The sequence below is a fragment of the Xenopus laevis genome, chromosome 3L (assembly GCF_017654675.1).
Source record: "Xenopus laevis strain J_2021 chromosome 3L, Xenopus_laevis_v10.1, whole genome shotgun sequence".
Lineage (NCBI taxonomy): Eukaryota > Metazoa > Chordata > Amphibia > Anura > Pipidae > Xenopus > Xenopus laevis.
The window spans coordinates 77,568,246-77,583,881 of NC_054375.1; the positions used below are offsets into that span (position 1 = coordinate 77,568,246).

The following is a 15,636-nucleotide window of genomic DNA, read 5'->3' on the forward strand; positions in this document are numbered from 1 at the left end:
AAACATTTTTTAAAATTACTTCCATTTCCCTGTAATAAGACAGTACCTTGTACTTTATCCAAACTATTGGAGGCAAAATCCTAAGGTATGAAGACAACAGGTCCTCACAACTTATATATATATATATATATATATATTAGTGTATAATTTGTATTCATCCATGTATATAGTGTTATTCTACAATTCTTATTTATCAAGTGCTTAATCCTCCATTTATTAAGAACACACAGATTGCTACTACAGAATTAAACAGTCTACTCAATAAATTTGGCCTCCAGAATGATGTACTGTAAGATAAATGATGGTTGTGTAGTTAAGTTGTGTAGAGAAGTATACCCCATGCAATTCAATACTTTCAATCAACCTATATAAAAACAAGGGAAACTTTACTACTGAAAGTTTACTTTACATATCAGAATTATCTTTCTGCCTTGAGAACACAAAATTCAAACAGTTCACCATATTATTTTTTTATTAGAAATATAAAGTTTGTATAAGCCTGTGTTTATTTATTTAGAATGCCAATCACCTCTCTCATTTTGGGTCAGATTCGATTCTGAGAGGAAAAGGTTTTGTCACGGTCGGCACCCAACACCAGAACAAATGCCAAGCACCCTGGTCTCGGCTCGTGCTTCACCTGTAGTGTGACCGCCTTTGGCCTCGGGAGGAGCCCTCAGCTACTTGTCACCAGAACTTAAAGGAGAGGTGCAAGGCTAGAGGTTCTGGATAGGCAGAGGGGCACGACTGTTAGCGAGAGTCTTTGGGTAGAAGGTCGTCGTACAAGGAGTTAGGCAATAGAGTAGTCAGATCAGGCTGCGTCGAGGCAGGCAGAGAATAAGGGTAGTCGGGCAGGCAAGGGTCAAACCGGGATATCGATCAGAGGGGTTACGCAGAAGAGGTAGTCGGTGTTCAGGCAATGGTCAGGAATCAGAGGTCAGAATAGTCAGAAGCCAGGCCAGGGGTCACAACAGGAATCAATACAGAGTAAACAGAAGCTCAAACGCACAGAAGCACCAGGAACAAGATCCTATAACGGGCAATGTGAAAAACTGCTTTGTGGCTTTAAATATTTAAAATTTCGTGCCACTGCACGCTGACGCCACACGCCAGCGCGCATGCCCAAACAAATATGGAAGCGGCGCACCGCGCGCGCCCTAACAGTATCCCTATTGCGGCCCTGAGGAACGGCAGTGTGGCGGGCATCCCCACGAGAAGGCTGCAGGCGTCCCTGCAGACCTCCTCCCACTAGGCCACCAGGGTGAGTCATCACAGGTTTATTACATGAAAACACTACTAAAGAATAAAAGCTGAAGAAAATACTGGAAAAAAAACTATTTGGAAAGAGTTTTTTCTCCTAGAATTTAATCTCATCCATGACCTTTCCTGCAATAAACCATGAGGTAACTTTTTCTCACTGAATTGAATCTGGATTTTTGTTGGCTAAATGACCCAAAAGGGACATGGTGCTATCATTGTTATCATTTTATTGTTAATTTTTTCTCTCTTGTTATTATATATAATATATAATTATTATTATATATTTAAAAAAATAACATTTTACTGTTGCCATACAAAAAATTGTTGTTGATCATCCATTTTTTGTAGTGATGGGCAAATTTGCGCCATTTCGCTTTGCGAAATTTGCAAAATGGCGAAAAATTAGTGAAACGGCGCCGGCGACTCGTTTTTTGACGCAAGATTTTTTTTTTGACGCCGGCGAATTTTTGCGGACGTTTTGCTAATTGCGCAAATTTGCGGCCAGCACTAATTTTTTGTACTATTATCCCTTTTTTGCACTATGGCCCCTGAATACTGCATAGTTGCCTTTACTATTGGTAATTGTTGCTCTATTCATACCAAATCCATCTGTACTGTGGCCCTGAATACTGCATTTTTGCCTTTAATATTAGTAATTGTTGCACTATATTATTCCTTCTACTTTTACTTTCCAATATATCATGTCTATGTTCCCTTGTTCATCCAATTTGTTGATTTTATGACCCCCCTCGTAAACCTCTTTAAACAAACGTAGTGCTGTGATCATATCTTTGGAACTATCTTCACTCTTGCACTGCTCTGGTCCAATGACACGGCTAAGCGATTTAATTTATTTAACTAGCTGCAAACAACTCTAATTCCTTAAGCTGGCCATAGACGCAAAGATCCGATCGTACGAATCGTGGATTCGTACGATTTTCGGACCATGTGTGGAGAGTCCCGACATTTTTCGTCCGTCGGAGATCGGTCGTTTGGTCGATCGGACAGGTTAGAAAGTTTCTGTTGCCTGCCGATAATATCTCTGCGTGTATTGCCGATCGTACGATTTTCAGTGGGAGACTGTCACTAGTGTTGTCAGACATAAGTATCGTACGATTGCTGTCAGGGGCAGAACATTGGGTGATCTGTTCTTATTTGATCGGAATGGTAAAGACTTTGATCTGAATGGTTAGTGGAGGGTCGGGAGATGGGAAAGTCCGATCGTACGTTGATTCGTACGATCGGATCTTTGCGTCTATGGCCAGCTTTAGTCCTGTGTCCAGGAGTGACCCAGCCTGATCTCCCTATATCTTACGACATAATTTGGGAAAGCAGCATGTAGGCATTCTGCTCTCCCCTCGTTGCCACTTTAAACTAATCTCTACACCTCCTTCCTTCTTGTTCCATTCTTTTGAGGTGCATGCAGTTCAACTGTTCTACCCTCTTGCTGCACATGTGGCAGTTGTTTACAGACCTCCTTCTGCTAAATCTTCTGCTACATTACTCTCTGGCTTTGAATCTTGGCTCTCTTTTTTCCTATGTTCTGACAGCCCTACAATTATATTGTGTGACTTCAATTGTCACATAAATGACTCATCTCAGTCCTGGCCATTACTATTTCTCCATCTAACCGCCACCTTTTATCTCCAGCAGTGGAAAAATACAGCAACCCATAAGAATGGTCACTTCCTTGATCTGGTATTTACTAAAAACTTAAATCTTTCTGCATTTAACAGTAGTCCTTTTCCTCTTTCAAATCATCATCCTCTCTCTTTTTCGATCTCGCACACTCCCCCCTCTGCTAGCCTTCAACCTAAAATTCTGGTTTATATCACCCATGCTGTTGATATAACTGCTCTATATAATTCTCTCAGTTCTAGTCTCTCCTCCTTCTGTGCTTCCTCTGATCCGGATTCACTCGTAAATACAAATCTGTTCTGTCTGCTGCTATCAATACCCATGCCCTTCTGAAGCTACAATGCAGTTGGACCCACAATCCCCCTCCCTGGATTGACTCTCAGATTTCTGTGGTCCTGTACATAAACGGCAGAGCGCATGTGGTAGAAATACTGTAAAAAAAAAAAAAAAAGCAGACTCCTCCACTATAAATTTCTTATGGCCTGCCTTGGTACTGCCCTATCCTAGGCTATCCTATCCTATACAATGGTACACTCAAAATAATAAATCCAACCTATGACATATGTTTTCTATATTTAAGTCACCGCTTCATACCTCTACAAATGAGACGCTAACATTTGAACACCTACCAGGACAATGCTGACTTTAAATGCAAAGTCAATTCCATCCACAAGCAATTTTCCCACCCTTCAGATACTCTCACCCTTCTTCTTTCCCTCTTGAACTCTTTTGACCTTATAACTGAGTCTGTTTCTGTATCAAACCCTCTCCTGTCTTTCCCATCAGCAACTTGCTCACTTGATCCCATGCCATCACCACTACTAAAACAGTGTGCTCTGACTGCTAATGCCAAAGGACATTGCTCAATTCTCATTCTCTTGGACTTATCTTCTGCTTTTGATTCTGTTGACAACTCTGTTCTAATGCAAATTCTTCATTCACTTGGTATTAAGGATCAAGCTGCATCCTGGTTCTCTTCCTACCTTTCTGACAGCTCATTCTGTTACTTTTGCTAATAAATCCTCTCCCCCAGTTCAGCTTAGTGTGGGGGTGCCCCAGGGTTCTGTACTTGGCCCTCTGTTGTTCTCCTTGTACACTCTCTCTTTAGGAGACTGTATATTTTCATTTGGACTTAAATACCACCTGTATGCCAATGGCATGCAGATATATTTATACACCCCTTCACTAACCACTGAAGTTCAGAAACGATCGCAAACTGTCTATTAGCTATCTCATTATGAATGAACCAATGCCATCTCAAGCTCAACATGGCTAAAATGGAGCTCATGGTTTTCCCATCTAAATCTAGTCCATCTCTTCCATTCACTATTACTATTGATGGCATGACCATTAACCCTGTTAATTCAGCATGCCCGGGGAGTCATCTTTAACCAGTCTCTGTTCTTTTCTCTAATCATCATATTAATACTACTGCCAAAACCTGCCACGTCTTCCCCCACAATATAGCCAAAATACGCCCCTCTCTTTCACACATAATAGCCAAAACACTAATCCATGCCCTTATCCTATCTCATTTGGACTATTGCAAACTCCTACTAACTGGTTTTCCTGACTCCCAACCTTCTCCCCTCCAATCAATCTTGAACTTTGCTACAGGATCCTCTTGCTCTCACCTAAGCGGGAACCTGTTCAATCCCAATTAAAATCCTTAGCATGGCTTCCTGTTAAGCAAAGGATAGCATATAAAATCCTTCTGCTAATATTCAAATGCTTTCACTCCTCTGCTCCTCACTACATTTCTTCACTTGTCTCACTGTATGTGCCTGGCCATCTCCTCCAGCTTCTTTTCACACCATCTCATTCCAAAAATTTCTATCTTGCTGCCTTACTGATAAAGGGAGGTATCCCAAAGCATGTTGTGATTCACACAATAAAGGTGTTCTGCAGGTTGATAACTGCGCATCATCAGTTTTTTCCACTCTTTTACTTGAAAAAGAATAGCACACTGATGGGGAGTGCAATCTAAATCTATTTTACTTATAGGGGTAGTTCATCTTCACTGTTAGCTCAATAACTTTTTACCAATTTCAGTCCCACCCCAACCCATTTCCCATGAACAGTTCACTAATACAGTTGCCATTTATCTAAAAGTGATAATCATCATCATTAGCTGTGAGACTTCTTGAATACTGTGCCAAACACAAGTAGAGCCAATATTAATGCTGCAGTATTAGACCTATGAGAATGTATTGCCAAGGTCTGTCACAACACAAAACAAAAAAGAGGACATTTTCATAACAGCTTTTGTAGAACATCAGCTCATGTAATTGTGAAACTAAAATACCTATGAGAGGCCTGTCACAAAACAACACAAAGTAAAACAGAGAACATGATCGTAACAGCTATTGCAAATCATCAGCTCATGTACTTGCATCAGTACAATAACTTACTCATGGGCTGTTCATTACACTGCCCCTAAGCACTTAATGCAATTTAATAAGACATGCGGATTGACATGCAGACACATGTATATAATGCACATCATAACAAATGTATTTTTCAATACCTGAAGGTGGCTATATCTGCAGATACGTGTGTGTGTGTGTGTGTGTGTGTGTGTGTGTGTGTGTGTGTGTGTGTGTGTGTGTGTGTGTGTGTGTGTGTGTGTGTGTGTGTGTGTGTGTGTGTGTGTGTGTGTGTGTGTGTGTGTGTGTGTGTGTGTGTGTGTGTGTGTGTGTGTGTGTGTGTGTGTGTGTGTGTGTGTGTGTGTGTGTGTGTGTGTGTATTTTTTTTTTTTTTGTATAGGTATAATTATCTGCTACAACAATCTAAAATTAAGCACTCATTTGCAAACATTAGGATATGGCTCTCCCATGCTCATATATACATTCTTTTTGGCTGTACCAAATAATTGTCAAGAATATTTGTCACAAAAAAAACTTTTCAGTATAATATCTTGATATATACATGAACAGAAAGATCACTTCTTATACACTTAAGCTACAAAGAACAGTGTCAAAAATATATCTACAGTAACATTCATTGTTCCGCAGGGACCCAGGCTGTGTTTTACAAAACCATAGACATTAGTAACCTGTCAGAATTAAGTATAAAAAGCTGTTTAATGCAATCTTACCAATTTCCCTGGATAGTTGTGTGAATGCTTCTACACCACTCTCCCCATAATTTCCTTCTGAAGCTAAAGTGGATACATAGTTCCATCCTAGGGCTGTCACAATATCCACCATTGCCTGGGCTTGATAGGAGTCAGGCGGAACCACACGTGAAAAAAAATCATAGCGGCTGTTATCACTCAGTTCTGGAGCAGTAGATGCATAGCTGATCTGAGGTATCTATAAATTGAAAACAGGTGAAATGAAAATGCATTATATATTAGGTAGAGCTTTTGGTAGGATCACTTTCAAACATCACTTGTCAATCTCTTGCTTTGAGAGACATCCTGGAACTGAATGTTGCCTTCATTTCTAGATACTTTAATAAATGATTGGACTTGTCAATGTTCTAGCCGATAGAGACCAAATAATGAAGCTTCTAGCTATTTGCACATTGTCTCACGGGTTCTGTTGTGAACTGTGACACATACCAATAAAGTCTGCATCTAAAGTCCCACCAGAAACAAAAATATATTTTAGGCAGCATGTACTAAAATAAATCTGATACAGAGTATGACATTATTTCAAGTTGATTCAAATTGTTTATGACTATGTTCTAAGCATCCAAATTATCTCCAAATGCTGTCACTAATTAAAAAAGTATCATTAAGGGGCACATTTACTTAGGGTTGGAGTTAATTCAAAGTGAATTTTCGGATTCAAAAACTTCGAATTACAAAGTCATTTTTGGGTACTTCGACCATCGAATAGGCCAAAATTCTATTTGAATTGAAAAAACTTTGAATATAGACCATTCGAAAATCGAAGTACTGTCTCTTTAAAGAACTTCAACTTCGACACTTCGCCACCTTAAACCTGCCGAATTGCTATGTTAGCCTATGGGGACCTCCTAGAACCCATAGCCAGTATTTGGGTACGTTTCTAGAAGTCAAAGTTTATTTTTTTTTTGAAAATCGTTCGATCGATAAAATCGTTCGAATCTTTCGATTCGAACGATTTCTACATTCGATCAAAGTATTTGAATTCCATCGAAAACTGCTAAATTTAATTTAAAAAAAAACTTAGACTATCGAATTTTTATAATTATAGTTTTACCACTTCGAAATTCGACCCTTAGTAAATGTGCCCCCAAGTGTGATTCAGTGAAATGACAACATTTCTCAGCTATTTATATCAAGTAGAAAGTATCCAAAGTTAATTTAGTGACCTCTTCCATATACAGTATGCATACGAGGTGCACACAAAATGTATCCAGAGATTACAGTTTACAATTTCCCAGAGATTACAGTTTACAATTTCTGCTTAATATTATTATTATTAGAAACAAAGAATATAAATACAGCAACATCTACATTTGCTTCATATACATGAATGGATCCCTAAAAATCCCAGCAAAATAAAGTATGAAGACATTTACCAAGCTTACTGCATATAATTGTTGCACAAATGATAGGGAACATGATAGGGAACTGAGTTGATGGGGATAAATTAAGGTGCTCCAAAATTGAGTTGTGGCACAGCAGAATAGGGGTATGCAATATCTGGTGAAGAAAGACAGAATCATAATAAAGATATAAGACTAATAAGCCTTGCTTAATTAATGTTACAATAAATTGTATTTACTGTATATTGGTTTCAAAGAGGAATATAGAAATTTTTCATACTCACCGTAATTTCTATTTCCAAGTCACTTCCATGGCAGCATTCACCAACATGGGTTAATCCCGCCTATCAGGTCACTGGACAGGAAAGAGTTAACGATCGGTATAAATACCTTGCTCCTCCCAGCAATCCTCGTCTAGTAACAAGCTCCAGAAGAAGGGAGGGAAGTTGGTGAATGCTGCCATGGAAGTGACTTGGAAATAGAAATTACGGTGAGTATGAAAAAATTTCTATATTTCCCAAGTCACCCATGGCAGACAATTCACCAACATGGGATTTCCCCAAGCTTAAAGAAGGGAGGGACCATTATCGATCAACCAAAAAACTTTATTTAGCATGAACAACAGATTGCAAAATCTTTCTTCCAAACTTTGCATCTTGAGACAACATCACATTCAGTCTGTAATGACGAATGAAGGTACAAGAAGATGTCCACCTCGCAGCCTTGCAGATGAGGTCTGGCGGGGCCTTGGCTTCCGCCGCCCAGGAAGTAGCCATGGCTCTTGTAGAGTGAGCCCTCAGGTCCTTAGGAATCTCATTGCCTGTCAACCGATAAGCTAGAGCAATGCAGGAGACAATCCAGCGGCCAATCGTAGATTTAGCTGTTGCCATACCCTTTCTAGGGCCCCTCGGAATCAGGAATAACTTATCAGATTTTCGCCAATCCTTCGTTCGCGTCAGATAATGCGAAACGGCCCTCACCAAGTCCAAAGTATGCCATTCTCGCTCCTTGTTAGACTTTGGAGACGGGCAGAAAGAAGGTAGTGTAATTTCCAAATCGGCATGAAATTGGGAGATTACTTTTGGAAGAAACTCAAAAGATGGTCTCATAATCACTTTGTCCGGATAGACAACTGTGTCTGGCTCTTTTGCTGACAAAGCAGAAATCTCACCAACCCTGCAAGCTGAGGTAATAGCGACCAGAAACAGGACTTTCAACGTCGCATGCCAGTCCGAGGCTTTCCGCAAAGGCTCAAAAGGTGAAGACATTAAGGCTCGTAAGACAATCGTAAGGTCCCAAGGTGGAACTCTGGATTTCTTGAAAGGACACACCCTTCTCATTGCGTTGAAGAACCGGTTAACCAGAGGCTCCTCCGCCCAGGAATGACCACACAATGCAGATAATGCGGAGACTTGACCTCGCAGGGTGCTTGTGCTAAGTTTTCTCTGGAAACCCACAAACAGGAACTGAATCACCTGTTGGACAGTAGGATCTTTTGGGTCAAACTTGTGTTGTACTGCAAATTCTGCGAAACACTTCCAGACCCTGTAATATTGAGCCGAGGTAGAAGCCCTCCGAGCCTTCAATAAAAAATTCACCAGATCTTCCTGGAAACCATATTCTGCTAGCCTCTGCCTTTCAATTTCCATGCCGTCAGTGACAGGGAATCCACTCCCTCGTAGACCACTGGGCCCTGGGATAACAAATCCGGCTCAAGAGGCAGTCTCAGAGGTGGCTCCACTGCCAAACTCTGCAGGAGCGGAAACCAAGGGCGTCTCGGCCAATACGGAATTATGGCTATGACCAAGGCTTTTTCGACATCCACCTTTTTCAACACCCTCCAAATCATTGGAAAGGGCGGAAAAACATAACCAAATATCCTGCTCCAATCCTGGAGGAGTGCATCCACTGCTTCTGCCAGAGGACATGGTGCCCTGGAGAAGAACCTGCTGCACTTGTGGTTTTTGTCCGTGGCCATAAGATCGATTTCTGGCCTTCCGAACCTCTGTACTACGCCTTGAAAGGTTAGCAGACATAAACTCCATTCTCCTGGTTGCAAGGTGTTGCGACTGAGAAAGTCTGCCCCCGTATTCTGACTGCCTGGAATATGTAAGGCTGTCAGCCCTTCTAGATTTTCCTCTGCCCACGTCATTATTGGGGCCAGTTCTTTTAGCAGTCGGGCGCTTCTGGTGCCACCTTGCTTCTGCACATAAGACACAGTTGTAACATTGTCTGACTGAATCTTTACCCAGGCATGTAGAATCTTTTCTGAAAAGGCCAGCAATGCCTCTTTCACGGCCCGTAGTTCCAGAATGTTTGAGGAGACACCCTGTAGGTTCCAATGACCTTGAACACTGCGGCCTTCCAGTACTGCACCCCAGCCTCTCTCTGAAGCGTCTGTCGTGATCACCACATACGGGGGGTTTGCGAGGACCATCCCCTGAGTCAAATTTCCTACAACCAGCCACCAACTTAAACTGTCTTTGGCGTCCTCTGAAACTACAATTCGTGAATTTAGTTTCAACTGTCTTGAAGCATTCTCCCTCAGGAAGAATTGTTGGAGAGGCCTCATGTGCCACCTGGCCCACTTCACCATCTGGATCGTAGATGCCATGAGACCTAGGACCGACATGCATGATCTTACTGAGACTCTTTGTTGTTCTTTGAACTGTCTTATTTGTCTCAATATATGCTGTATCTTTTCTTGAGGAAGTGAAACTATTCCTTCCTGCGTATCCAGGTGTGCACCCAAGAAGACCATCCTTTGTGACGGAAGTAAGCTGCTCTTCTCCCAGTTTATTACCCAACCGAACTGTTGGAGTACCAGGATTGTTCTGTCCCTGAATTTCAGAGCTTCCTCCCTTGATGAAGCCACCAACAGAATGTCGTCCAGGTAATGAAATATAGGCACACCTTCTACTCTTAGAAAAGCCACGACCGTGACCAGGACTTTCGTAAACGTTCTTGGGGACGTTGAGAGGCCAAAGGGAAGGCAGGTAAACTGGACATGTTGACCTCTGAAAGCAAATCGAAGATACTTCCGGTGTGTCTTGTGCACTGGTACATGGAAATATGCGTCCTTCAAGTCCAGATTTATTAGCCATGATTGTGGAGGAACTGCTTGTAGGATGGACGTCAGTGATTCCATTTTGAAGCGCCTGCAGTTGACAAACTGATTCAGAGGGCGTAAATCCAGTACCGGTCTGAATGCCCCCGAGGCCTTCCGGACTAGAAAGAGCTTCGAATAGAAACCTAAGCCCTGTTGGGACTTCGGAACCCATTCCACTGCCCCCGAGTTCAGGAGTTGATCTACATACTCCTGTAACACTTGGTCCGAACCTGGTACCTGCGGGACTGAAGACATCTTGAACACATTGCGAGACGGCACCCTGTGGAACTCCAACTGATATCCTTCCTGAATCACCCTCAGGACCCATTGGTCTCTGATTTTTGAGGCCCAGACCGCATAAAAGGATGTTAGACGTGCCCCCACTCTGCTGGTCTGAGCCGGCCTGATCTCATTGCTTCTTCTCCGTATGGCTTGAGCTGAAAGTAGAACTTCTCCTATTGGGAGGCCTACTTTCCCCCCTTGTGGGCTTCCAATTCGTCTGTCTTCCGGCAGTCCTTCCATATCTAGGCTGTCTTGAACCCCGAAAGGACCTGTTAATGGGGGAACTAGGCCTCCCCCCTTGACGCCTGAATCTCTTCTCCTGCGGCAAAAATATACTCTTGCCCCCGGAAGCTTTCTTAATGATGGAATCGAGTTTCTCACCGAAGAGCATCTCTCCCTCAAACGGCAACTGACATAAATTCCCCTTAGAGGCTGAATCCGCCAGCCATGGCTTCAACCACAAAGCCCTTCTTGAGGACACCGAAAGTGCCATAGTTCTTGAAGCTAGATGTACCAGATCTAGAGAGGTATCTGTCATGAAATCCACCGCTAGTTTCAATTCAGACAACATTTCACGTAACCCAGACCTTTTGACATTAGAAGAAATAGCATCTTCCAGGTTATTCAACCACACCTTCATAGCTCTTGATGTGGAGGTCATAGCTACTGCCGGTCTACAAGTTGCTCCTGCCGCTATAAACGTCTTCTTGAGGTTGGTTTCGATCCGTTTCTCCATTGGATCACGGAAAGCTGCTGCATCATCCACTGGCAGCGTCGTCTTTCTTGCCAACCTTACCACCGCAGCGTCGACTTTAGGCGGATTGTCCCACAATTTAGAGAAAGACTCCTCCACCGGATACTTTTTTGCAAATTTCCCCTGGATAACAAACTTTTTCTCTGTTCTCTTCCATTCAGAGCTGATGATTTCCTTAATTGAATCATGCACCGGGAAAGTCACCTGTCTTTTCCTGACCGATGGGAAGAATTTATCTGCTGAACTAGACTTAGGTAGCTCTTCCGAAAGACATAGCGTCTTCCTTACTGCCTTTACCAGATTCTCTATCGCTGTAGGATCAAATGCAATCTCTTCCTCAGAAAACACTTCTCCCTCCTCTGAGAGTTCTGAATGTGCGTCCCCTGGAGAATACAATTCTTCATCTGACACATCCGATAGAGACTCATATGGCAAATCTCTGACCCTCTTAGCTTTCCTCTGTACCCCAGAGGTAGAAGCAGTAGCCTCTTGCATGCCTTGTACTACAGCTTGCTTGATGATGGAGACCAGAGCATCCAATTGTGGGGCTCCTGAAGGCTGAGGGTCTGCAGACGCTACTGGGTCCGTAGCTGAAGCCGCTTTCTTTGAGAGAGTAGGCTCCCCTTTCTGCAATTCAGTTGACATATGTAGGCTGAAAATGGAAAAGACAACCATCAGCCACTAATTATCGTTCTCTCTCATTACATCCATATATCCACAGCCAGCTTACCTAGGACCTTTGGGCTGAGATCCTTTTCCAGAGCCAGGCTGATCCATAGTAACCTGTAACACATTATTCCATAAGCATAAATTCAATTACAAAAGCAAGATTCCACTGGAAAGGCACTCACAGTCTGTAGCCGAGTGAACCAACGCTCTCCAACTTCCGGCGAAGTGTACTATCACACCCAGCCAAACGCCAGCCTTGCACACACTGCCAGCGTCTTCTTATTGCGTCACTTCCTGACGCCGTTTTCCCGCGCGTCAGTCCGGTCGCGCGTCACTTACGGGCGCGCGCGTCCATTTCCGGGCGCGCGTCTTCTTTGAGCACGCGTCTTCCGCGTGCGTCACTTCCGGCACGCGTCACTCCGTTCGCGTCAACTCAGGCGCGCGTCTTACACGCGCTTCCGCGTCCGTACTCGACGCGCGTCCGCGTCAGTATTGGCGCGTGTGCTCTTCCATGGAACAAAACACTTTACCCAGCCTCGAATCCATCTGAAACGGCTGATCCTCTGGACTGCTTCATCCTCCTCTCTACCTTTAGGAGGGAATTCTTACAGCAGCTCCAGCACACAACCCTGCCCAACGGGTTCTTCTCACCACAACCCGTATAGGGTGCACTTGGAGGCATCAGAGGGGAGAGAGAGAGAGAGAGAGAGAGAGACCCACTCTGGTATGGTAAGCTTAGCAGCCTTTTAGCCATCTGTAGCAGCCTGTAGCAGTCTGTAGCAGCCTGTCGTGACCTGGACAGGAAAAAAGACGAGGATTGCTGGGAGGAGCAAGGTATTTATACCGATCGTTAACTCTTTCCTGTCCAGTGACCTGATAGGCGGGATTAACCCATGTTGGTGAATTGTCTGCCATGGGTGACTTGGGAAATTCTGTTTAAATCAAATAACATTTTGTGGGCCCCATATTATTTTAAATAGTTTAGGAATAAGTGGGAAGCATCTTCTCTGTTTTTATTATGTATAGTTGTAGCATGTGGTACTAGCCTAACTACAATAAATAACTAAATATACCCAGCTCACTACTGACAAATACATACTTTGTTAATTATTGTAATCTCAAATTAGCCACAATCATCACTACAGTACTATGGCCTGATTTCAGATCATTGTCCAACCCAGAACTGCATTGGTGCACTTCCACCAACTGATAAAATAATTAAATTTATTTATTAATATTGCAGTTTGGCTATACACCTGGATAACCCATTGTGTTAATAATTAGCTTATCATCCCCCAAATCAGTAAGTAGGCATCATATGCTGTTTAGTATTAATCCGTAAAATAAATATATTTCCATCAGTATTTTTAGTTTATATTATCAACTACAGGGTGCATTCACAATGCCTTACACGGTGTGCAAAGTGCAATCTGCCATTTTATTGCACTTTGCCCAAGTGTGGGGCATTGGCACATCGTGCTACCCCATACCTGTGCAAGGTACTGATCAGAAGGAAGGGCAGGCCACATCAGGGCCAAGTCATCCCCACCTGCTTTGAGGCAGGTACAGGTATGAGACCTATTAACAAGAATGCTCGGGACCTAGGGTATTCCTGATAACTAATTTTTAAAAATTTGGATTATTTGTTAATAAATTAATACATTCTGGATAACCCTACAGGCTTGTTTTGCCCCCAATTAGGATTTACAATATCTTAGTTTAGATCAAGTACAAGGTAAAGTTTTATTATTACAGAGAAAAAGGAAATAATTTTTAAAAATTTGGATTATTGAATGCAATGGCGTCTAGGGGAGATGGCCAACAAAGCTTTTTGGATAACCAACCCCATACCTGTAGTAAGGACAGGTCCTGTAAAGAACAGCATGCCCCTGGCTGCAAGTGCTCTGAGAGTGATTTCTAAGGGGCATGCACTTGCACCCTGGTCTTTCAGAATGACCCCTTATGGTGCAAATGATCTTTATGGACATTACTGAAGACAATTTAAACCAATGACTGATTACAATTAAGGTACTTTTCAAACAAATTGTGCTTTTGTAGAATTTCAGCAGTTAAGCAAGTTTCATTAGGCCAAAAGTTTTGATCGAGATGTGTCCTTTTTCAAACTTACTGTCACTATGTGCAACCCTTGCTTCAATAAATTTAAACGAGCTAGCTAGATTTTCAGTAAAACAAGTATTCTGAGGGGGTGCTATATTAAAAGAAAGTCTTGTTTGGAAAAGCAAGACCAACATTCTTGCATTTTTGGCCTCCGGAGGGCATGTTTTATAACAATTATACAGTTCATTTAATGAACTATGTCATTAGCTGCATTATCCTAAACAATGCTATTAATAGTATAGTACTAGCTGTAGGAGAGACCTCAGGGCTATTGTTAGCTGCACTGAGGTCATATAAAGCTGTACTTTTTCATGCATACTCAACAGAATAATGCTATTCAAATAAATTCAAGTCAACGCGTGAGCTGACGCAAATCAGATTTTCAAGAATCCCACTAATTCAAGATTTGCAAGCAAATTTAACACACAGGAGCATAATATTTAAATCCTCTACTTCCCTGATAGTGTTCTCTGCTAATAGATTCATGCATAACATGCAAAGCATACATTTGCTTTTAATATGATCTTCAGAGGAAAAAACTCCTAAAACATATAGCATGATTTCATTTAATAATCACAATTTTATTAATGTGTTAAGGGTAAAGAATAATCTGTTAAACTTTAAAATGGCATCACAAAGGGATCCTTAGGGCATAGATTCTGAACACTCACAGGGTGACAGCTGCAGCGACTTTTCTGGCCAACACTGACATCTGCAAATTGCCATCTGCCAAAAAAGGAATGTATCCTGGCCAGTCACTCTACCTTGAAGACACAGATGTTTTTATTTTGTAATATAGCTAGTGACATCTACATTTAGACGTGTTTGCTTCAACGCATTGTAGTCTGCTCTTTGTAGATGCACAATGCTTTTTTTTTAAGTTTAACCTATTATAAAACATAGCGAATGATTCTGATTTGACAGCCTAAAAAATGGCAGATTGTATATAACAGGTATATAAACCCCTGCTGAAATAGAAATATTTATATGATAAAGTACTTTGAGTATTTACATTTCACTTATATGAATATTATTGCAGTACATAAAATCCTCATGATAAGAAATAGGTATTTATATTTTTACATGAATGAACATAATTCCATGATTATAAAACGGAAGTATTGTTCAAATTTTTAAAACGCTATTGCCCTAAAACTTTTTTCAGAGACTAAAGAATTGTCATTTTGCAAATTTGTCAAATTTTAAATTTGTGTTGTTTTATGTAGGGAAATGTCTAAATATTGCTTTTTTATATTATAATGTAATAAAGCACACAAACATGCATTATTACCCATTCTTTGACAATTAAATACAATTATTTCCAAAAATT

At 41.7% G+C, this 15,636-nt stretch overlaps 1 protein-coding gene across 3 annotated transcripts in view; it reads right to left on the bottom strand.

The window, feature by feature from the left end:
• grm8.L (glutamate receptor, metabotropic 8 L homeolog) overlaps positions 1-15,636 on the bottom strand; it is a 435,368-nt gene that overhangs the window by 250,271 nt on the left and 169,461 nt on the right. For all 3 annotated transcript variants that reach the window (XM_041586418.1, XM_018252589.2, XM_018252590.2), the window contains one exon: positions 5,993-6,209. In XM_041586418.1, the coding sequence (XP_041442352.1) occupies positions 5,993-6,209 (217 nt within the window). The remainder of the gene's footprint in view (positions 1-5,992; positions 6,210-15,636) is intronic.